We start from the raw sequence: 25,254 nt of genomic DNA, 5'->3' as shown, positions 1-25,254 counted from the left end.
CCCCTCTGATAGGGTTTCATTGATTCTAATGGAGTCACATCATGGAGGGGCTGGGGTTTCTTACCACTGGGGGTGGGTTGGCCCGCCTCCAGTGCTTCAGCCTGGGCCTTGTGGTACAGTCACTTTAAGTGCTCAGATCTCTCCTCTCCTTGGTGACATGCTTTCTTCAGAATGAAGTCTGTTCAGGTCTGGAGCATCAGAGGGGAGGGAGATATTGATGCACTTAGCCTGCCTCCAGTGCTTAAAACTAGATATCTGCATACAAAAAGTCTTAGGGCCTTTTTACACAGAAAGATTATCTGACAGTTTATCTGCCAAAGATTTGAAGCCAAAACCAGGAACGGACTATAAACAGAGATCAGGTCATACAGGAAAGCCTGAGATTTCTCCTTTTCAAATCCAGTCCTGGCCTTGGCTTCAAATCTTTGTCAGATAATCTTTCTGTGTAAAAGGGCCCTTAGGCCGCATTCACACGTTCTGTGCCCCACCTGGGCAGCATCGGTGATAAGATGCTGGGAACGGGAGAACTGTATGCATATGCGCCACAATGATGGCGGCTGATTGATTACAGCGTGGTGCATATGAATACAGTTTACCTGCTCACAGCATCTTATTACAGTTGCTGGGGGGGGGGGGGGGGGGGCATTACATGCATTCAACATTCGTGTTCTGTGAATGTGGCCTTAAAGTAGCAGAACAGAACAAGAAGTAATGTAGAAGTGGGTGCAGGTCTCACAAAACCAGACCAGGCACAGCCAACACCTCCAAAGCAATATAAGTTTAAAGGGGTTATCTAGCACTACAAAAGCATGGCCACTTCCCCCTACTGTTGTCTCCAGTTTGGGTGGGGTTTTGAAACTCCGTTGCATTGAAGTAAATGGAGTATTATTGCAAACCACACCTGAACTGGAGACAACAGTAGGGGGGAAAAGTGGCCATGTTTTTGTAGCTCTGGATAACCCCTTTAAAAGGGTTATCCAGTGCTACAAAAACATGGCCACTTTCCTCCAGAGACAGCCCCACTCTTGTCTCCAGCTTGGGCAGGGTTTTGCTGCTCAGTTCCTTGAAATGAATGGAGCTTAATTGCAAACCGCACATGAACTGGAGACAAGAGTCGTGTTGTCTCTGAAAGAAAGTGGCCATGTTTTTGTAGCACTGGATAACCCCTTTAAGCTCCATTACTTCAATGGAACTGAGTTTGACACCCCACCCAATCTGGAGACAGAGGGAGGGGGGGGGGGAGGAAGTGGCCATGTTTTTGTAGCGCTGGATAACCCCTTTAATGCACTGGTGTGCATTAAACCCACACTGCATTTGGATGTGCTATCTCTGCATGCTTTATTTCATTGATATCTGCATATATACAAACAGGAGGGGATCCCAGGCAGTGATGTAAGGAATGTACGGCACTGCTTTTATAGGGGGGGCCAAAAACACAAATATACATTTTTTTTATTTTTTTTCCCAGCTAGAAATTTAGGAACTTTTTTTTTTTTCCTTTATAGAGGATAAAATACCTGTAATGGTTTGTGCTAAACTGAGAAGGCCAGAGAAACTGCAAGCTATTTTTTTTTTTTTTTTGTGGTTTTTAATCTCAAAATGCCATGCAAAAGTTGTCTGAGGGAAGTCTAAAAAGACAACTGAAAATGACATAGCTTTCAGAATTGTGGTCTACGTTGTTTTCGAAACATGGACATGTGCCATTGCTAGTAAACGTTCCCCACAAGGAGCTGTTACTAGGTCTATTCACCTGGTTAAAGTGGTATTTCAACATAAAACTTGTCCAGGATAGAGGACAAGTAAGATTGGGGGGGTCCAACCTCTCTAACCCCTTTAATAAAGCACCTTGCAAATCAGTGTTGGGGTATGTTCACATACAGGATCTGCAGCAGATTTGATGGCCCAGATTAGATTCAAAGAAAATCTACAACTTCAATATCTGCACTTTGTGGGGATACCAGTACTGTAGGTTCTTTCTTAACAGTCACCCGGTTCCCATGCACGGCACGGGCTGGGCAGGAAGCCCGCCCACCAACTTCCAGTGTGAAGAAACCCTCTCTGTGACGCTGCGCCATTAGAATCAATGGAGTTGTTTCTCTGAGGGAGGGGATATTGCTTCATTGGGGGCCTGCACCAGTGCTCGGTAATAGACTGGCGCTGTCTGCAGGAACTGGGCGGCGGGTCAAAAAAAAATCCATGTCCCACTGTCCCTAATGACGATCTGGCAGTGGGAGGAGACTGTGCCACACAGCCTCCTCCCACTGCCCGGAAGGGAGCGGTGTTACCCCCGTGCAGGTAACCCCATAGGTGCTTTGGTCCATGGGGCAGTGTTTTTTTTTTTACAAACTACTGGGTGTATCAACCAAAGCATACCACAAAGAGGAATATATCACGAAAAAACAATCAATCTCCAAATAACCACGGTAGTTAAAAGCACCGCAGAGTTATCACTACATAAAGAGAAACAGGTCAGATTTGAAAAATAGGCCCTGGGCATTATGGCCAAAACAGGCTGAAGAGGCAAGGGGTTAAAAGGATTATGCAGCGCTATAATCCAAAAATATGGCCCCTTTTCCCCCCCACTCTTGTCTCCAGGTCAGGTGTGGTTTGCAATTAAGCTCTATTTACTTCAATGGGGCTGAGTTTCAAACCAAACCTTAGGGGCCATGTGTTTGTTTTGTAGCACTGGATAACTCCTCTAAGTGTCTTAAAGGGGTAGTGCGGCGGTGAAAAATTATTCACAGAATAACACACATTACAAAGTTATACAACGCGGCCGCGTCATCAGCCGCTGAGCCGCGATTGGCCGAGCACAGTTATGCTCAGCCAATCGCAGCTGATGACGCGGCCGGCACTCGGGAAGATCGAAGGTGTTCGGGCCGGCCGGCCGAAGATGACGTTTGGCACAAGATGGCGGACGCGTGTCGGCACGGATCAGGTATGTATAATGCACTACACTTCCGGGTACACGGGTGGGGGGGGGACACGGGGAAGGGGGCCATTCACCGACATAACATACATTACAAAGTTGTATAACTTTGTAATGTGTGTTATTCTGTGAATAATTTTTTACCGCCGCACTACCCCTTTAACCTGGGTGATGGTTACATTCCCACTAGTTGTGACCATGATACCATTAGGGTACAAACACACACCATATATGCAGCGTATTTACTGCTGCGATACGCAGCAGATTAGATCTAAATAACTGAAAACAGCATCAAATCTGCTGCGTATACGGTGTGTGTTTGTGTACCCTTAGGGTATGTTTCCACTACGGAATAGGCACAGAGACTTCAAGCTGTCTCTGCTGTACAGCCTCCCCTTGAAGTTTCTCCTGTCCTATAGACTCAATGATGTGACTGCTCTGTATTATAGACTCAATGATATTTGCTGGTGAATTCTGCTAGCCCCCCAAAAGAGTTGACAAGTCCCTTTCTTGCAGCGGATTTCAAGTAGTTGTAACTTAAACTACTTCTACGCTGGGCCAGTAAAAATGACACTATGCTTAACTCTTTCTCTGGTGTGTGCTCCTGTCTGCTTTTTTGGGGTCCTGGCTCACTAACAGTCTGCTCAGCCAATCACTGGCTACAACAGGCTGCCAGTTACCTGGGAACTAGTCATCTGGACTATGGCTAGTCATGGCTCTGTCCTGTCAGTGCATTCTGTGGGTTGATTGACAGACTAGGAGGCCAGTTAGCAGCCACTAATGCAGTGCATTATTTTATGAGTTTAATTGCCAACAACTGCTCTTGTCATTAAAAAAAAAAATGTTTGTAAACATAACCAATAAAATGCATTTTCCTACACATGGTGCTGGATGTTCCTACACTGCTGGAAAAGCCAGTTGCGTGTAGCTGTTCTGGGAGCCCAGTCATCACAAATGTGGTCATTGGTTCCCTAAAACAAGGGACAGTTACCCAAGGGGATATGATGCATATTATAGTTGGTTTTTTTTTTTTTTCATTTGTTTTGTCTATTATACGTTGCACAAATGAAATAGAGTCAAAGCCAGGAGCAGATTAAAAAAAGAACAGACATATAAGGAACGAATCCTCCGCTCCGGGTAATATAACCTGTTGAATTTGCTTTGAATTAAGGGTGCCTTCACGCCTACCGGATCCGCTGCGGATTCACAGCGAGATCTGCTGCGGATCCAGTGCCATTCATGCCTATGAGAGCACATACACGCAGCGGGATTAGCCGCCCGCAGCTCGCCGCCGAGAGCATACATTACCTGCTCTGCAACGCGGCTGCATGGGAGCCTCACATGCAGCCGCGTCAACAAGCAGGTAATGTATGCTCTCGGCTTCGGGCAGCGGGGGGTTAACTCGCATACTCACAGCGTGAAAACCGCTGCAGATCCGGTAGGTGTGAAGGCACCCTAAGAATGGATTTGAATTACAAGCACAGTCCCGGAACTAATTATGCTCGTATTCCAAGGCACCACTGTATATAACTTTGGCACAATAGAAACTATCGGCCAAACAAAAACTGTTGCCACGTTGGTATTAATAAAAACTACACATCTTCCCGCAAAATATTAGCCAAAAACCAGCTCTGTCGTGCAAAAGATAAGACCGCTATGGATCTTGCAATGTGACGACAGTTTTTGTTTGGCCGATAGTTTCTATTGTGCCAAAGTTGGCAAAAGTTAAAAAAAAAACTATACAAATATTGTATAGCTGTAACCGTAGTGACCTAGAAAATACATTTGATATTTTTTTGAGTTGTAAGTTTAAAGTTGCTGAGCTGCAATACGAGATACAACCCCAGGACAGCTATGGTGACTCCAATATAATGAAATAATTCTAGAAACAGGCTTATCAAAGAACCTTATTAGAAAGAGTTTTTTGGAGCATTAGCTGCATTTTACCTATGCTTGCACCATGAGGCTGGGTTCACACTATGTATATTTGAGGCTGTATTTGGTCCCCATGTCAGGTCCTCATAGCAACCAAAACCAGAAGTGGATTGAAAACACAGAAAGGCTCTGTTCACATAATGTTGTAATTGAGTGGATGGCCGCCATATAACGGTAAATAACTTTCATTATTTCAATATAACAGCCGTTGTTTTAAAATAACAGCACATATTTGCCATTAAATGGCGGCCATCCACTCAATTACAACATTATGTGAACAGATCCTTTCTGTGTTTTCAATCCACTCCTGGTTTTGGTTGCAATACTGACTGAAATATACATAGTGTGAACATAAAAAGGTGTATGTTGCAATCACTAAGGACCTGTCCACAAACATCGTTTTATTGCAGTACCATCGCCATTCTGCAGCGTCCTCACAAAAATGATTCAGTACAGCAATGAAGGGGCAAAATGTGAATTTAGCCTATGTGCTTTGTTCACTAATGCCCTTCTAGTAGACCTCTTTGTGATGGGAAGAGGTTCTGTATTCTATTAAATAATGGAGCCTACAGATCCTCTGGCCCCAGCTGGGCATGAACCTGAAAAGTCACTGCTGAGTGATCTAGAGCAGGGTAAAGAACAAAAAATCAGGGGGGGGGGGGGGGGGGGGGGGGTAAATGAGCTCGCTCCTGACCCCACAAGAAAGATTCTTGAGGAGTTACTTCTGGCCAACCCTGTCCACCTTCAAACCTTACCCTGAACAAGTCACACCCTTCATTAGACCATCTATCCCAGTTTTGAAATGACCAAAAATCCATTTGTTTGGGGGGGTGTTTCCCAGAAAGCTTTGCTTTCCCTCCCCTCCCCTGACATGTCACTTCTTTCGGCGGATAGAGGAATACGCCGGCCCATAGAATGGTGTCTATGGAGCCGACGGAGAGGCGTGCGGCCGTGTGCGTGGACAGCCGACGGAATTCCGCGGAGTTTATCCGCGAGAATTCCGTAGTGTGAACCCACCCTAATAGTCTAAGGGGCTGCTGGACTGAGATCACTGACAGCAAGGAAGTGCACTACCACTTTTCCCCTCCCTGCTTGTTCTCCTGATTGGTGAGGGTCTCAGCAGCAAGACACTGACCAGTCAGAACTTTGGCTGACACGTTCCCCTTAAAGGGAACCTGTCACCGGGGACGCGGGCACAGAGCCTGCCCGACCACCTGGTGCAGCCCCCAGATACTTAACCTTTCCGGCGAGTTCCGCTCCTGGAGCCGGTCCCGGGACGAAAATATCAGCAGCCGTGCGTGCGCTGCAGAGATGAGTCCAATGGAGCCGTCATTCTCTATGGGCGTGGGCGCTGATATCTTCGTCCCGGGACCAGCTCCAGAAGCGGGGCTCTCCGGAAAGGGTAAGTATCCGGGGGCTGCACCGGAGGGTCGGGCGGGCTTTGTGACAGGTTCCCTTTAAAGGGGTACTCAAGTGAAAATCTTTTTCTTTTAAATCAACTGGTTCTAGAAAGTTTTTTGTAATTAACGTCTACTGAAACATCACCTGCTGTATGTCCTGCAGGAAGTGGTGTATTCTTTTCAGCCTGACAGTGCTCTCTGCTGCCACCTTTGTTTATGACTAAAACTGTTCAGAGCAGGAGAGATTTTCTATGGGAATTTACTGCTGCTCTGGCAGACAGAGGTGGCAGGAGAAAGCACTGTGTTAAGGCCCTATTCCACGGGTCGTTTAGAGGAGCAATATCGTTCGTATTCGGCCGATAACGGCCGCTACGAACGATATTCGTCCCGTGGAATAGAGTGCAACGATCAGCCGACATCGTTCATGTCGGCTGATCGTTGCAGTTGCTTGTTTTTCAACATGCTGAAAAACAAGCGACTGATATAGCAGCGATCTGCTGCCGTCGCTCCGTTGAATAGGACCGTCGGCAGCAGATGCTGCTATATCCTATGGGCTGCCCGGACGATCAGCGATCCCCCGGGCTGCCCCCCCCCAGCAGCTCCCCGCCGCCCCTCCCGCACTCACCCACTCGCTGACGCCGCGTTGAATAGCGGCGGCAGCGAGCGGGGAACGAGGAGCAAACGAGCGCTAATAGCGCTCGTTTGCTCCTCCACACGACTCGTGGAATAGGGGCATTAGACTAAAAAGAAAACACAATTTAATTTTCTGCAGGACATACAGCAGCTGATAAGTACTGGAAGACTAGAGATTTTTAAATAGAAGTAAATTACAAATCTATATAACTCAGAAACCAGTTGACATAAAAAAATGTTTTCGCTGGAGTACCCCTTTAACCCCTTAGCGACCCATGACGTATCTGATACGTCATGGTGCCGCTCGGGGTGTTCATAGCGGGGTCCCGCCGGGACCCCGCTCTGAACGGCGCTGATCCCGGCTGACACGTGCAGCCGGGCAGTGCCTCTATTAGCCGGCGCGGGTCCCGTTGCCACGCCGGCTAATTAAGCCTCTAATTGCAGCTGTCAAACCTGACAGCTGCACTTAGAGGCTTCAGACCTCACGTCTGGTGTCTAGTGGGACGGATCTCCCCCCCGCGATGCGATCGCGGGGGGGGGGAGATCCGTTCTTCTGCCCGTGCCGGGCCTCAGCGTCGGAATGACGCTGATCCCGGCTCGGCAATAGATTGCTATGGCCTGCAGCAGGCCATAGTAATCTATGACCGATCTAATCGATCTTTGCTGTGTATATACACAGCATTGATCTCTATGAGAGATCAGTGCTGTCTATATACAAGTCCCCCAGGGGGGCTTCTAGTTACAGTAAAAAAAAAAGTAAAAAAGTGTTTTTATTAATAAAAAATCCCCTCCCCTAATAAAAGTCCAAATCACCCCCCTTTTCCCATTTTATAAATATAAATGAATAAATAAATAAACATATTTAGTATCGCCGCGCGCGTAATCGCCCGAACTATTAATTAATCACATTCCTGATCTCGCACGGTAAACGGCGTCAGCGCAAAAAAATTCCAAAGTGCAAAATTGCGCATTTTTGGTCGCATCAAATCCAGAAAAAATTTAATAAAAAAAGATCAAAAAGTCGTATATGCGCAATCAAGGTACCGATAGAAAGAACACATCATGGCGCAAAAACTGACACCTCACACAGCCCCATAGACCAAAGGATAAAAGCGCTATAAGCCTGGGAATGGAGCGATTTTAAGGAACGTATATTTGTTAACAATGGTTTGAATTTTTTACAGGCCATCCGATACAATATAAGTTATACATGTTATATATCATAGTAATCGTAACAACTTGAGGAACATGCATAACAAGTCAGTTTTACCATAGGATGGATGGCGTAAATGCAAAACTCCCCGAAATCAAAACAAATTCGTTTTTTTTTTTCAATTTGACAGCGCAAATGATTTTTTTCCGGTTTCGCAGCATATTTTATGGAAAAATAATGCCTGTCATTGCAAAGTACAATTGGTTTTGCAAAAAATAAGCGCTCATATACGTCTCTAGGTGAAAAAATGCAAGCGCTATGGACTTTTAAACTTAAAATGGAATAAGCAAAAGCGCAAAAACGAAAATAGGCTTTGACCTTAAGGGGTTAATGCTCTGACTTACTGCAGCAATGCATCCCATTACAGGGCCAACCCTGCTCCCAGGGAGCTCTTAACCCTATCTTGCCCTATGATAGCCTGTTGAAATGGGACCGAATCAACACCTAAATATAATGGTTGAGACTGGTGGGGCCTTTCGGGAGAAATGGCGACAGGACTAACGAGGACAGCAACATGAGGACTGACAGGGCCCATAAGGTGTTCTGCGTAGAAACTAATGCAATGAGTTGGGAAGAAGTTCAGTATTGCGTTAGTAATGCAGATCCCGGACGCCAGGGTAGTCACTCGTCACACAAGTCCCCAGAGCTCCGAACCCCACGTGACCAAGGGCCAGGACAAGCGCATATGATTGACGGTTACGTCAACCAACCAGAGGACTCCCCGCCCAGCCGGCCGTAGGGTGACTAGATATACGGTGGCGAGGAAAGTGGGCTCCATTGTGTGGCGCTGGCTCGGTGAGTGTCTAATCCGGCTACCCGTGTAGTTCAGGCGTATGGTTGACGGTCATATCTCGTCACCGGGGGCAAGGAGTTGTAGTACTCCTGAATGACAAAAAAGGCACACTGCGAAGAACACAGGTCGCGGTGCATTCTGGGACGTGACGTCATAAATAGGCAAACTATAAATGTACTTACTGGTACCCGGCTAGTGAAGGTGTCCACCTCTTATAGGGGATACGTGTAAACTGGGGGAATGTACAGGCTAAAACATATGCAAAGATAATTCTGGATGTCAGAACAGATGTGGACGCATGTAAGAGCATGGTCACATAATTGAATTCAATGTCTGAGTGTTATTGTTTTTAAAGGGAATCTGTGTATGCATACATTATTTAAAGGGGCTTTTTAGGACTTTCATTAGCACAAGCTATCAGTATCATTTTGGTGGGGGTCTAATATACAGCACCTTTTGGATCAACAGTTAGAGCTGCGGTGCTGGCATACTGGGAGCAGACTCACTATACATTGTGTAGTTGCTGTGCAGGGATACGTTATTGAAGCTGATGGAAGCTGAGCTTCAGTAAGCCAGCAGAGCCATTATGTGAAGTATGGAGCTGTCTGCTTCTGGCTCTTTTCTCTGTATAGGCAGGCATGGCTTTTCTGGTAAACAGATGATAGGCAGGGGTGCTGGACCACCACCATTTATATATCGATCTCTTAGGGTATGTGCACACTATGGAATTGCGACAGAAAATCCGTCTTGTACCCGCTCGCGGACTCTGGCAGGCTCGATTCTATGCACGGGTGGATTCCAGGTTCATTCTTTGGACAGAAGACTGAATCCGCTTGTGCATAGAATGGAGTCTATAACACGGGCATAGACGCCCGCACCGGCCAGAGTCCGCGAGCAGGTGCGAGACTGTGAAATCCATGATGGATTTTCTGTCGCAGTTCCATAATCTGCACATACCCTTAGGGGCCTATTCCACGGGAGCGATAATTGGTCGATTCGGCCGATTATCATTTGGTGGAATAGAGAAAATGATCAGCCGATGATCGTGTCATCGGCTGATCGTTTATTTAGGGCCAGACCTAAAATCATTGGTCCCCCACCTACAGTGGAATAGCGGCGGGCGACCAACGATTTGAGTAGCAGCATACATTACCTGGCAGGACTTTTCCTCTGCTCCGTCTTCCTCCTCGGGTCCCATGCACAGCATCAGCAGCTCCGGAGCGGCCTGTCTGAGCTGTCAGACCGCTCAGCCAATTACTGGCCAGGACCGCCGCGGCCAGTGATTGGCTGAGCGGTCTGACAGCTCAGTCAGGCCGCACCGGAGTTGATGCTGCGCCGCGGGACCCGGGAAGGAAGATGGAGCGGAGGAGAAGTCCTGCCAGGTAATGTATGCTGCAAGGGCTGCAGCCCTCGCTCAATGATCATTGGGCTGTGGAACAGGCCCGGTAAACGAGCGGCAATCTAGCAGATCGGCGCTTGTTTACATCGTTGATCGGGCCCTGCTCAGCCCGTGGAATAGGACCCTTAAAGGGAATTTGTCAGCTGCACAGTATTGATCTACTGTGCAGCCCCTGAGGCAACCAGCTGCGTCTGCAACAGTAGCTTTACATGGGGGAAAAAGGAGTTTTATAAAACCCACTTTTCCCCATGTAAAGCTACCTCTGCAGACTTTTCCAGCCAACCAGAGCTCTTTGAAAGCAGAACTAGTTTGACGTGACTAGAGATGAGCGAACCTCGAGCATTCTTGAGTCTATCCAGACCCGAGCATTCGGCATAGCGGGGGCTGCTGAACTTGGATAAAGCCCTAAGGCTATGTGGAAAACATATCCATGTATTAATGTTTTCCAGACAGCTTAAGAGCTTTATCCAACTTCAGCAGCCCCCCCTATGCCGAATGCTCGGGTTCGTTTATCTCTAGACGTGACTAATCTAATCGGCCCAAATTTATCAAGGGGTGTCCAGACAGTCTCCAAACTGCACAGGCTGTTTGTCTCGTCTTCCTGCTCACTCATCCTCCTCGGCCCCTCCATAGGTTATAATGGACACAGCAAATCTGTCTTCTTCACTTCACTCCTCTGTAAGGGTATGTTGACAGAATTCCCACAGTGTCTCTATGGGAGGGCTCACGTGCCTCCGCTTTCCTCACTCTCCGCTCAAAGAATTGACATGGCTCTTTTCGCAGAGAGCCCTCCCATAGAGACAATGAGGCAGGCTCTCTACCGCGGAACCCCGCCTGCCTCAGTGTCCCACAGTGTCTCTGTGGGAGGGCTTGCACGCTTCTGCTTCCATTGCTCTCCACTCTTGTCAGTTCTTTGCGTGGAGAGCGGCGGGAGCGGATGCGCGGGAGCCCTCCCATGGAGATGCTGTGGGACACTGAGGCAGGTGGGCTCTCCACCAAGGAATTCCGCTGCTTTTACTCAGTGTGAACATACCCTAATGTAGATGACTCTGCCTGATAATGATCACATAAGAAGTGTTAAAGGTGGGGGGGGGGATTGTTGTAAAACAGCTTTTTGACTACAGAAAGAGTCTTTTTTTGCCTAATAAAACCTAATAACCCAGAGTTTCTTAAAATTGCTTGTACTATTGATTTCTGCAAAAATATTTTAAATTACAGTTACTTTTTAAACAATAAAAAACTAAAATGACGCTTATAGTCACCTTGTGTTTGCAGCTCTGGGATGTCTCACACGGAGGATCGGCGCTATGTGGAGCTGTGTCAGGATTCAGTCCGTCTAACTGCAGAAAGTGTGGGTCTAGAGATCACCGATGAAGTGGCCGCTCTGTTGGCGGAGGATGTGTGTTACCGTCTCCGTGAAATCACACAGGTATAAGACTTTTTGGCATGTGATATAAGATCTCAGTGTCCAAAGGGTAGTTCACTGCCAGGACCCAGCAGATAGCAAATTGTCCTCTCACAAACGGGCACAGGTGATCAATAGCGGCAATCTATAACTGGGCCAAAACCATTAGGAGCATGGAGTTACATGAATGAATGCCGTCCGTGGTAAACCATAAAGAGTAGTTTTATTGATGGCAACGCGTTTCTGCCCTCTATTCTGAGAGGGCCTTTCTCAAGCTCTAACAAGCATATTGTGAGTGTAACCTTATATAGCAACTAATCAAAAAGAGACGTGTACTTCCGGCCAGTACACACACATCAGAGACACATAAATCTATTGCAGACAAGTCATAAAAGTACATTACATACCAGATTTCATTTGCATGTGGAGTCGTGCGCCTGCGTCGCATGCCAAACACCGGTCTCTGAGTGTACACTGAAAACCGGAAGTGACGTCTCGGCACTGGATTACGCAAACTCCATAAGCATACGCTAAAAGATAAGTAAATAACGTAGTGAATCTAAAAAAACCCAAATATATCTACGGAAAGAATTTAGAACTAGTGTAACATGATATATAAAGATCCACTAAACATGCAGGATGCGGTAAATTAACCGGACCAAGCGGATATAGAATTGACTATAAGGATACAACATGTAACATGTAAATGTGTGATTAAACATATAAAAATATTCCAGACTCACACCATACGGTCAATAAGCCGGACCGTGTGAATGCGGAAATAGATGCAAAAACGAAAATAATTCACCAACTCATCAATATTACATCTATCATGGAAATACACAAATGAATACATGAATTAAAATGCATAAAACGAATTAGCACACAACAAAAATAATAATAGCAGCTGAAGCTGGATAAATAAATGAATAAATAAGTGCAACATTAATTATAACGTTACACATGTTCAATCATTTCATTAAGACCTTCTGGGGACAAGCACCGCAATTTATATATCCAATAGGACACTCTTCTATTTAACCGGATTATTTTATCGTCTACATTGGATTTTATCTGTTCTATTGGTATGATAGAGATTTTGCTAAAATCTTGCATGTGTGATAGGGTGAGATGGCGAGAGACTATGACGGTGGGAATTTAATCTCTTATGAAGAGGTTGTGTGGTCCGACCTATATATTGGACCCCACACTGACAGTTCAATAAATAAATTACAAGTGAGAAGCTGATCAATTTTAAATTTTTCTTCCGTGACGTTCGACTTGAACTCGTTAGCACCATGTTGTATATTATTACAACATTTACACATGTTCTTCACACATTTCCAAACTCCTAATTTACCACTAGAGGCATTATTAGTGTTTCTGTTATTTTTATTGCTATCATCTTCTTTTCTTTAAGGGTTCCTCACTCTACTAGGGGCAACTAGATTCCTCAAGGTTTTTCTCTCCGAAAGGTAAGTTTAGGGTTTTTAGGTATCAATTTTTTTTAGGACCGGATCATTCAATATTAAATGCCAGTGTTTCTCCAAAGTTTTTCTTATCAATTGATTGCTGTTATTGAAAGAAGTAACAAAATTGGATCTTATATCTATTTTCTTAAACTCTTCATTTGTTTTTTCTTTAGACACCAGCAGATCCTTCTGTTTTTGTTTTTGCTAATTTCTGAAAGGCTCCTTTGATCAATTTTTTGGGGAAGCCTTTTTCTAAAAAACGTTAATTTAAAATTTCTGCTTGAGCATTAAAATCTTCTTTAACCGTTTGTAAAATTTTTACAAACGGTACATAGACGACTTGTTTTTAATTTGGAGAGGCACCAGAGAATCAGCATCATTGTTTGTAGAATTTTTAAACAGAAATGATTGGGGTCTACAGTTTACCCCAAACATTGATACAACAAGAACTGTTTTTTGTTTTTCATAAAGAGGGCACCTTATGCACTAAAACACACTTTAAAACTGGACTCAAACAGCTTCTCAAATTTCAAAAGCACACACTTTAAGAAGTGGTTACATAATATACCGTTCAGTCAATTTCATAGAATACGAAAAAATTGCACTTTTAAAGAAGATTTTAATGCTCAAGCAGAAATTTTAAATGAACGTTTTTTAGAAAAAGGCTTCCCCAAAAAATTGATCAAAGGAGCCTTTCAGAAATTAGCAAAAACAAAACAGAAGGATCTGCTGGTGTCTAAAGAAAAAACTAATGAAGAGTTTAAGAAAATAGATATAAGATCCAATTTTGTTACTTCTTTCAATAACAGCAATCAATTGATAAGGAAAACCTTGGAGAAACACTGGCATTTATTATTGAATTGTCCGGTCCTAAAAAAATTGATACCTAAAAACCCTAAACTTACCTTTCGGAGAGGAAAAACCTTGAGGAATCTAGTTGCCCCTAGTAGAGTGAGGAACCCTAAAAGAAAAGAAGATGATAGCAATAAACATAACAGAAACACTAATAATGCCTCTAGTGGTAAATTAGGAGTTTGGAAATGTGAGAAGAACATGTGTAAATGTTGTGATAATATACAACATGGTGCTAACGAGTTCAAGTCGAACGTCACGGAAGAAAAATTGATCAGCATCTCACTTGTTCTTCCCAGTTTGTAATTTATTTATTGAACTGTCAGTGTGGGGTCCAATATATAGGTCGGACCACACAACCTCTTCATAAGAGATTAAATTCCCACCGTCATAATACACCCAAAGGGTTTTTAAAACATAGTGTCTCTCGCCATCTCACCCTATCACACGCGTGAGATTTTAGCAAAATCTCTATCATACCAATAGAACAGATAAAATCCAATGTAGACGATAAAATAATCCGGTTAAATAGAAGAGAGTCCTATTGGATATATAAATTGCGGTGCTTGTCCCCAGAAGGTCTTAATGAAATGATTGAACATGTGTAACGTTTTAATTAATGTTGCACTTGTTTATTCATTTATTTATCCAGCTTCAGATGCTATTATTATTTTTGTTGTGTGCTAATTCGTTTTATGCATTTTAATTCATGTATTCATTCATTCATTTTTGTATTTCCATGATAGATGGTGAATTATTTTCATTTTTGCATCTATTTCCGCATTCACATGGTCCGGCTTATTGACCGCATGGTGTTAGTCTGGAATATTTTTATATGTTTAATCACACATTTATATGTTACATGTTGTATCCTTATAATCAATTCTATATCCACTTGGTCCGGTTAATTTACCGCACCCTGCATATTTAGTTAATCTTTATATATCATGTTACACTAGTTCTAAATATATTCTAGATATATTTGTTTTTTTTTTAGATTCACTACGTTATTTACTTATCTTTTAGCGTATGCTTACGGAGTTTGCGTAATCCAGTGCCGAGATGTCACTTCCGGTTTTCCGTGTACACTCAGACCGGTGTTTGGCGTGCGACGCAGGCGCGCGACTCCACATGCAAATGAAATCTGGTATGTAATGTACTTTTATGACTTGTCTGCAATAGATTTATGTGTCTCTGATGTGTGTGTACTGGCCGGAAGTACACGTCTCTTTTTGATTGGTTGCTATATAAGGTGACACTCACAATATGTTTGTTAGAGCTTGAGAAAGGCCCTCTCAGATTAGAGGGCAGAAACGCGTTGCCATCAATAAAACTACTCTTATGCACTTTATGGTTTACCACGGACGGCATTCATTCATGTAACTCCATGCTCCTAATGGTTTTGGCCCAGTTATAGATTGCCGCTATTGATTACCTGCGCCCGTTTGTGAGAGGACAATTTGCTATCTGCTGGGTCCTGGCAGTGAACTACCCTTTGGTTACTTCCACTCAACGTCTGTTGTGGTCCCTCCAGTGTGCTGTGGTGATGCACTTTATGCGTTAACTAGCGTTGTGCCTGTTCGCACAACCCTAGTAGGTGAGTGTACAGTCTACTCTTCTTGGGTGTCTCTACTGCTCTTTCCTTCTTTGAAATTGACTATATTGCACCAGGAAGCACCCTTCTGTTTGTGTTTTGTTTTAAGATCTCAGTGTTGCTGCATTGCAACTTATGATAAATAATGTGGTCATGTGGCGTTCTGGAAAGTGTATGTAAAAAGAGTCCACGGAGCCTAATTTAAGAGTCTCAAAACATGGAGTTAGCCAGATATCCCTCCAAGGAAGGACCTAGCCAAGGGGTGGCTCCTGGAAGGAGACCACCAAAACCACCATATTAAAGGGGTAGTGCAGTGTAAAACATTTTTTCACTAAATAGCAGACATTACAAAGTTACACAAGATTGTAATGTGTGTTATTTAAGTGAATGGCCCCCTTCCCCATGTTTCCACCACCTGATGCTTAACCCGGAAGTGTGATACTGTATACTCACAGAATTCCGGTCGCCCCCCTTCCATCCCGGCCGCCATCTTGGGACGATTACGTCACTCTTCAGGAGGCTGGCCTGACTGCTCCAGCCCTCCCTTTTGCCGGCCCCCCTCCAGCGCGTCATCAGCTGCTTAGCCGCGATTGGCTGAGCATAATAGAAGCCCCAGACGCCTGCATGAGGGAGCGCTGGAGCAGTCAGGCTGGCCTCCTGAAGAGTGATGTGATAGTCCCAAGATGGCGGCCAGGACAGAAGGGGGTCGACAGTGATTCTGTGAGTATACAGTATTACACTTCTGGGTTAAGCATCGGGGGGTGGAAATATAGGGAAGGGGACCAATTACTTAAATAACACACATTAGAATGTTAGAGGAAAAAGTCCAGCACGATGTCCATAAAAGACTTGTTTTTTATTAGGGTTGAATCCGTAAAATTACATGTAGTAAAATAAAAAAATACACACGCTAATTATGGTGTAAGCGAATGTTTCCTTTTTTTCTTCCACATTAGAATGTTGTATAACTTTGTAATGTGTGTTATTTAGTGAAAAAATGTTTAACACCGCACTACCCCTTTAAAAGGAGATCTGTCACCCCCCCATGCCGGGGTGAAGGCCGCCCGACCCCCTGAGAGAACCTTATACTCACCCCTTCTCTCCAAGTCCTGTGCCTGGAGCCAGGGACTTTAACGGAGCCACTCATTTTCTATGGGAGTCGGGCCTCCGACGGGGATATATCCGTCCCGGGATCAGCTCCAGGCACGGGACTTGGAGAGAAGGGGTAAGTATAAGGGTCTCTAGCGGGGGGTCGGGCGTCCTACACCCCGGCACGGGGGTGACCGGTTTCCTTTAAGTGGCCCCTTCAGTCAATATCAAACTCAATTTACGAGTCTAAGGACAAGACTAGGGGAAACCAAAGCCAAGTATCATCCACAAACAGTTGTTTTGGAGTGTTGCCCCTTCATCAATGTGGAGTAGGATTATGGCTAGGTGGGAGCAATGTCTTTCAGGAGCCATCCCTTTACTAGGTCCTTCCCTGGAGGGATATGTGGCTAGTCCTGTGTTTTGAGACTCGTAACTGAGGCTCCGCTGATCTTTTTGCATATTGATGTTTCCCAGGGGGCAATGCACCTAGGATTTCACTGTATTGAGTCAGCAGCTGACAGTGTTTTCTTTGGCTGGTCTCCCTGAAATCAGTGATCTGTTTATCTGTGACTTTGACACATTAGTTGCTAGCTGGTTCCACATACTATAATTATAACAATAATTATTTGGAATTGTAGCAGCAGCAAAGCATTACAGTCTTCACAATGTAGAGATTCTGTCAGCTCTGTTCTTGTAAAGACATCTATTCTACTGAAGATAATAATGCTGGAGCATCTTACGATCCTTTTAGGGGCTGCACATGCACGAGAAATCGAGCAGATGTGCTGCATGAACGATCCTTTTATCATTCCTGCAGCCCTGGAAACGGACAACAGTCGGTTTTTAGATCACAAGCAGTTTATACCTACCAGCCACGGTGATTGTGATCCGGTATCTGAATCTCCGGTCCTCGCGCCGGCTGTATCCTCAGGATCTGCCTTCTCTGGCTGTCAATCATTACGGGGGAGACAGGAAAAGTTTTCCTTTTATTTTTTTTTCGGTTGCAGAAACCTGTTTACTCAGGGAGATGTGCGGCCCATAAAGAAAAATTTTAAAGCAGACATAAAAGATGCAATTAGACGATAATTGGGCTGATCGCTGTCACTTTATACTGGCCAATTATTGGCTGCTGGTGTGATGGGGTGATCCGCTGGGAGTAGTAGTTTTCAGCGATGGTAGGTAGGACCCGGGTAGCCAGTTGCCAGATGTTAGGTCACGGTATTGGCACGAGGGGAGCTGACTAACCCACGGGAACCTAACCATGCGGGGCCCCAACAATTCTTCATTGCCCTTAGTCAAGGCACCAATAACTAGACCAATGCCAGGGTTCAGAAACAACGGTGGTTGTGCGTTTATTAACACGGTGATTGTCAATAGCAACAGTCTCTCTGGATGCAACCAGGAATAGGCAAACTTGAATATAGCTAAGCAGATGGGTGATGCTGCAATAGGCCATCAGGGCCGGACTTAGTGTAAATGGCGCCCTGTGCAAAACCTTTTTTTGGGCCCCCCCCCCCCCTTAACCCCTTAAGGACAGAGCCTGAAATGGCCTTAATGACAGAGACAAATTTTATGAATATGACCAGTGTCACTTTATTCATTAATAACTTCGGGATACTTTTACCTATCCGGCTGATTCTGAGATTGTTTTCTTGTGACATATTGTACTTTACATTTCTGGTAAATTGGAGTCGATACTCATAACGAATCTTTATGAAAAAAAACCAAATAATGTGAAAAAATGTGAAAAACTGCATTTTTCCAACTTTGAAACTTTTTTGCGGATACAGAAAGTGGTTATACCACATAAATTATATATTAAATAGCATTAGCAACATGTCTACTTTATGTTGGCGGCATTTATTAAACGATCTTTCATTTTTTTAGACAATAGGAAGCTTAAAACATTAGCAGCAAATTTCCAAATTTTCAGTAAAATTTCAAAATCAGATATTTTTAGGGACCTGTTCAGGTTTACTAAGGCTGGGTTCACACACAGTATATTTGAGGCTGTATTTGTGAGGCTGTATAGCAACCAAAACCAGGAGTGGATTGAAAACACAGAAAGGATCTGTTCACATAATGTTGTAATTGAGTGGATGGCCATCATTTAATGGCAATTTTTTGCTGTTATTTTAAAACAACGGCTGTTATATTGAAATAATGGCAGTTATTTACTGTTATATGGCGGCCATCCACTCAATTTCAACATTGTGTGAACAGAGCCTTTCTGGGTTTTCAATCCACTCCTGGTTTTGGTTGCTATGAGGACCTGACTTGAGGACCAAATACAGCCTGAAATATACGTAGTGTGAACCCAGCCTTAAAGTGTATTTGAGGGGCCTGTATGTTAGAAAGCCCCACAAAGCACCCCATTTCAGAAACTGCACCCCCCACACTCTGCAAAAGCATATCCAGAAAGTGTTTTAACCCTTTAGGGGAGTCACAGAAATAAAAGCTAAGTGTGTAAGAAATTTGAAAATTTTAATTTTCTGTGCAGAGATTTTATTGTAATCCAATATTTTTCATAATTATAAACATATTACCAGAGAAATGCACCCCAATAATAATTGCCCCGTTTCTGCAGTTTATAGAAATACCCCATATGTGGCCCTATTGCGCTATTTGACGCAACCACAAGCCTCAGATACAATGGAGCGCCTAGTGAATTTCAATGCCTCCGTTATATTTGGTCATTTCTGACTGTACCACTTCAGGTTGGCAGAGGCTCTGGGGTGCCAAAACCTAAAAAACACCCCTAAAGGGACACCATTTAGAAAACTACACCCCTCAAGGAATGTAACAAGGGGTGCGGTGAGCATTTGGACCCCACAGGTGCTTCACAGATTTTCCGAACAATATGGCGTGAAAAAAGAAAAATTTATTTTTTACACTAAAACGTTGTTCTAGCCTTCAATTTTTCATTTTCTTAAAGGGATAAGAGGAAAAAAAAGACACAAAATGTGTAGCGCAGTTTCTCCCGAGTACGGAAATACCCCACATGTGGCGATAAAGTGGCAAGGGGGCGCAGGACGAGCCTCCAAAGGGAAGGAGCGCCAATTGGCTTTTGGAAGCTGAATTTCACTGGAAAGGATTTCAAGGGCCATGTCGCATTTACAGAGCCCTCGTGCTGCCAAGACACTGGAAACCCCCCACAAGTGACCCCATTCTGGAAACTGCACCCCTCAAGGAATCTAACAAGGGGGGCAGTGAGCATATGGACCCCACTGGTGACGGGCACAAATGTGGAACAATGTGACTTAAAAGTAAAAAATTTCATTTTTTCCCTTTCATGGCACAAATGTGCCCGTCATCAAGGGGTCCATATCCTCACTGCACCCCTTGTTAGATTCCCTGAGGGGTGCAGTTTCCAGAATGGGGTCACTTGTGGGGGGTTTCCAGTGTTTTGGCAGCACGAGGACTCTGTAAATGCGACATGGCGTTCATCATCCTTTCTAGCCAAATCCAACCTCCAAAATCCAAATGGCGCTCCTTCTCTTCGGAGGCTTGCCCTGCGCCCACATGGTGCTTTATGTCCACATGTGGGGTATTTACGGACTCGGGGGAAATTGCTCTACACATATTGTGTGTTTTTTTTCTCTTTTAACCCCTTGTGAAAATGATAAATTCAAGGCTAAACCAACATTATAGTGTAAAAAATGTAATATTTCATTTTCACGCCACATTGTTCCACATTTGTGCCCGTCACCAGTGGGGTCCATATGCTCACTACACCCCTTGTTACATTCCCTAAGGGGTGTAGTTTCCATAATGGGGTCACTTGTGGGGGGTTTCAACTGTCTTGGCAACACAGAGTCCTTTTGAATGCAACATGGCCCCTCGAAATCCATTCCATCCAAATCCAGCCTTCAAAAACCAAATGGCGCTCCTTCCCTTCGGAGGCTTACCCTGCACCCGCATGGCGCTTTATGTCCACATGTGGGGTATTTCCCTACTCAGGGGAAATTGCTCTACACATTTAGTTTTTTTTTTTATCTTTTAGCCCCTTGTGAAAATGAAAAAATCATGACAAGATTAATGATTTAGAGTAAAAATTTTACAAAAATTACACTAAATGTTGGTCTTGCCTTGATTTTTTCCATTTCCACAAGGGGTTAAAAAAGAAAATGAACACAAAACGTGTAGGGTAGTTTCCCCTGAGTACGAAAATACCCCACATGTGGGCATAATGTGCCATATGGGCACAGGGCATGCCACCAAAGGGACAGAGCGCCATTTAGAGGCTGGAATGGAGGATGGAGGCCATGTCGCAATTACAAAGCTCCTGTGCTGCCAGGTCAGTAGAAACCCCCGACAAGTGACCCCATTCTTGAAACTACACCCCATAAGGAATCTAACAAGGGGTGCAGTGAGCATATGGACCCCACTGGTGACGGGCACTTACGTAGAACATGTGCCGAGAAAATAAAAAATACCATTTTTTTCATTTTCACGTCCCAAATGTGGCCGTCACCAGGGGGCCATATCCCCGCTGCCCCCCTTGTTAGATTCCTTATGGGGTGTAGTTTCCAGAATGGGGTCACTTGTGGGGGGTTTCTACTGTCCTGGCCGCACAGAGGCTTTGTAATTGCATCATGGCATCCTCTAATGGGAATGGCGGCCATACCTACTTAGCTGGGGAAAAGGGACAATTCTAATTTATTTGGGGGTATTGGGCCAATTATTAGTTTATAAGGTTGGAAATGACAGGTGTCCATCAAATTCAACCTGTGTTGATCCAGAGGAAGGCAAAAACCCCTCGTGAGGCAGACGACAGTAGCCTCATCACAGGGGAAAATTCCTTCCTGACTCCATAATGGCGATCAGAATAATCCCTGGACCAACGTGACCCCTGAAATAGGAATAAGGGACAGAATTTAGATAATGTAGAACCCCAGTGACGTGTGGTACGCCTTGAAGCGATCCAGTATGCAGAGGCCGGGGTGATCAGGACAGGCGTCACACGGGAAAATGGTGTCCTTCCTGATACCCCTGTTACGCCACACTCTGCACTTCTTCTGGGGTCTCCCTTTCTCCAGTGTGGGGGACGTCACCTGGAAAATGTTGTCCTGGTGCGATACGGAGCCCTTCATATCCAGAAGCGCTGGGTCCGCTCCATGGCTGCTAAATATTAGGGCTCTATTACTGCTTCGGATATTTACGGATCGTGCCGCAAGCTACAGTAGCTCGGGCAGCGAGGGACAGGAAGAGGGGGTGCTGGTATAAAAGTTATCCCCGTACAGGTTGTAACCTTTATCCAGCAGTGGGAAGATCAGTTCCTGGACGATCTTTCCACTTGTTCCGAGGATTGGGGGGGAGGGGGCATCTGGGGGCTGCATTCGGGTGTCCCTTCCTACATACACTCTAAGGGTACGTGCACACTGCGGAATGGCGACAGATAACCCTTCGTGCATTCCGCAGTTGGCACCCGCCGGCGGAGTGATGCAGGCGCACGTCTCCACACGTGTCATAGACTCCATTCTATGCACGGGCGGATTCCGCTCTCCGTCCAACGTATTCATTCTTTGGATGGACGACGGAATCCGCCCGTGCATAGAATGGAGTCTATGACACGGGTGGAGACGCGCGCCGGCATCAGTCCGCCGGCGGGTGCCAGCTGCGGAATGCACAAAGGGTTATCCTTCGCCATTCCGCAGTGTGCATGTACCCTAAATCTGTAAGAGTACCCTGAGGTACTGTCACAGAGTTTGTAGAATTTCCCACCATACCGTCATCTCTTATTGGGACGGTACTGGCGGAAAAGACGTGTCTGGGAGGCAGCGTACGCTACGCTACCCCCAGACACGTCACTGGATGATGAGGATGATGAGGATGAATGGAGGAAAGAAGGATCCCCCCATTCATCCTCACTGGCTGTTTCGGTGTCGGAGGCAATAATAACGTATCCCTCTGACGCCGAAAACACCCTGGGGGTCATCTTTATACGGGGATTGGTATATGGGGTATGTAGTGGTGTAGTGTCAAACTTTATTCAATGTAGTGTGGTGTAATGTAGTGTTTTTTACGTGTTTTTTTTTTTACAGTAAGTATAAAAAAAAAACTACGCCAACAAAGGAGTTGCTGATAAATGCCGCACTTATGTGCGGCACTTATCAGCAGACCGTGGCAGTAGAATATAGAAAAAAAACACCCTACGCCAAAAAGGAGGAGTTGCTGATTAGCAGCGCACTTTCGTGCGATGCTGATCAACACTCAGTGGCGATAGGGTGCGGAAAATAGAAAAAAAAAAAATTTGGAAAAAAAAAAAAACAACCTTTTTCTACATTCTGAACATCCCTGTAGCTGCTGATAAGTGTATTACACATATCAGCCGCTAGGGGGCAGCAGAGCGCAGAATCCGGAAAATGACGAGGCTGGAGCCGAAAATAGCCGAAAGAAGACGACGGGGACCGCCGGAAAGACCCGAAGACCGAACGGAATGACTGAGGACGCCGCGAACCCGGAAGACGCCGATCAGGACCCCGGGACAGGTGAGTAATGTACAAATACCTGCTCTGGACCCCTCGGCTACCTAGCTGAGGGGTCCAGGGCAGGTATTTACTATTTTACTGTACTCTGATCGCCGTGCCACCGGCCCGATCGCCGTGAACGGCCAGCCGGTATCGGCCGGCCGTTCACGGCGATCGGGCCGGTGGCACAGTGACCACCATTACTTTTTACAGTAATGGCGGTCGGTGCCGTCCTCGGACAGCACCGACCGCCATTTTTTTCCCCGATGACCCGGAAAGGTTCCGATCGCCGCTATTGGCTGATCTGAATTGATCAGCAAATAGCGGCGATCGTAAGCACGGGGGGTGTTAACCACCCCCCGTGCCGAGAAGCTAAGATGGCCTGCTATGATTTATAGCAGGCCATCTTCCCCGATCGCTGTGTGCGAACACGCAGCGATCGGGGAAACATCGGGGCGTAAATTTACGCCCTGATGCGCCAAGTACCAGGGCGCAAGGGCGTAAATTTACGCCCGATGTCGTTAAGGGGTTAATGTAACATAAAGCTCCTTCAGCCTCCTCCTCCCCCCCCCGCCATTCACACAACTACCACCCCCAGCCCCCCCATATATATACAGGTATACATCCACTACAGTACATGTATATACAGGTATACAGCCACTACAGGACGTGATACAGTTATGCAGTACATAGCTGTATACCTCTACATACAAGTCCTGTAGTGTGTACATAGCTGTATACGTATATGTACACATCCTGTAGTGTACACACTACAAGATGAGTATTTACATGTATACACCCATGTACACACTACAGCTGTAGGAGCAGTGCAGACTAGGAAAGCTGCGTGACTATCTCTGTAGGAGCAGTGCAGACTAGGAAAGCTGAGTGTCTACCTCTGTAGGAGCAGTGCAGACTAGGAAAGCTGCGTGACTACCTCTGTAGGAGCAGTGCAGACTAGGAAAGCTGTGTGACAACCCCTGTAGGAGCAGTGTAGACTAGGAAAGCTGCGTGGCTACTTCTGTAGGAGCAGTGCAGACTAGGAAAGCTGGGTGACTACCTCTGTAAATGCAGTGCAGACTAGGAAAGCTGGGTGACTACCTCTGTAAGAGCAGTGCAGACTATGAAAGCTGCGTGACTACCTCTGTAAAGCAGTGCAGACTAGGAAAGCTGCGTGACTACCTCTGTAGGAGCAGTGCAGACTAGGAAAGCTGTGTGACAACCCCTGTAGGAGCAGTGCAGACTAGGAAAGCTGGGTGACTACCTCTGTAGGAGCAGTGCAGACTAGGAAAGCTGGGTGACTACCTCTGTAAGAGCAGTGCAGACTAGAAAAGCTGGGTGACTACCTCTGTAGGAGCAGTGCAGACTAGGAAAGCTGCGTGACAACCCCTGTAGGAGCAGTGCAGACTAGGAAAGCTGCGTGACTACCTCTGTAAGAGCAGTGTAGACTAGGAAAGCTGCGTGACTACCTCTGTAGGAGCAGTGCAGACTAGGAAAGCTGTGTGACAACCCCTGTAGGAGCAGTGTAGACTAGGAAAGCTGCGTGGCTACTTCTGTAGGAGCAGTGCAGACTAGGAAAGCTGGGTGACTACCTCTGTAAATGCAGTGCAGACTAGGAAAGCTGGGTGACTACCTCTGTAAGAGCAGTGCAGACTAGGAAAGCTGCGTGACTACCTCTGTAGGAGCAGTGCAGACTAGGAAAGCTGAGTGACAACCTCTGTAGGAGCAGTGCAGACTAGGAAAGCTGGGTGAATACCTCTGTAGGAGCAGTGCAGACTAGGAAAGCTGCGTGACAACCTCTGGTTTCATTTCAGCTCATCTATCCCGGTGTGTGTGTGTGTGTGTGTGTGTGTACATATATATATATATATATATATATATATATATACACACATATATACACACACTCACCGGCCACTTTATTAGGTACACCTGTCCAACTGCACGTTACCACTTAATTTCTAATCAGCCAATCACATGGCGGCAACTCAGTGCATTTAGGCATGTAGACATAGTCAAGACAATCTCCTGCAGTTCAAACCGAGCATCAGTATGGGGAAGAAAGGTGAT

General features: G+C 45.4%; 1 protein-coding gene across 1 annotated transcript in view; it reads left to right on the top strand.

Moving 5' to 3' along the window:
- Positions 1 to 8,828: 8,828 nt before the first annotated feature.
- TAF6L (TATA-box binding protein associated factor 6 like) overlaps positions 8,829 to 25,254 on the top strand; it is a 64,141-nt gene continuing 47,715 nt past the window's right edge. The window contains exons 1-2 of the mRNA XM_069965419.1: positions 8,829 to 8,905; positions 11,578 to 11,731. Of these exons, the coding sequence (XP_069821520.1) occupies positions 11,585 to 11,731 (147 nt within the window). The 5' untranslated portion in view covers positions 8,829 to 8,905; positions 11,578 to 11,584. The remainder of the gene's footprint in view (positions 8,906 to 11,577; positions 11,732 to 25,254) is intronic.

The sequence above is a fragment of the Dendropsophus ebraccatus genome, chromosome 4 (assembly GCF_027789765.1).
Source record: "Dendropsophus ebraccatus isolate aDenEbr1 chromosome 4, aDenEbr1.pat, whole genome shotgun sequence".
Lineage (NCBI taxonomy): Eukaryota > Metazoa > Chordata > Amphibia > Anura > Hylidae > Dendropsophus > Dendropsophus ebraccatus.
Note: the sequence above shows the minus strand (reverse complement) of the source record. Positions and strands in the feature narration are given on the sequence as shown.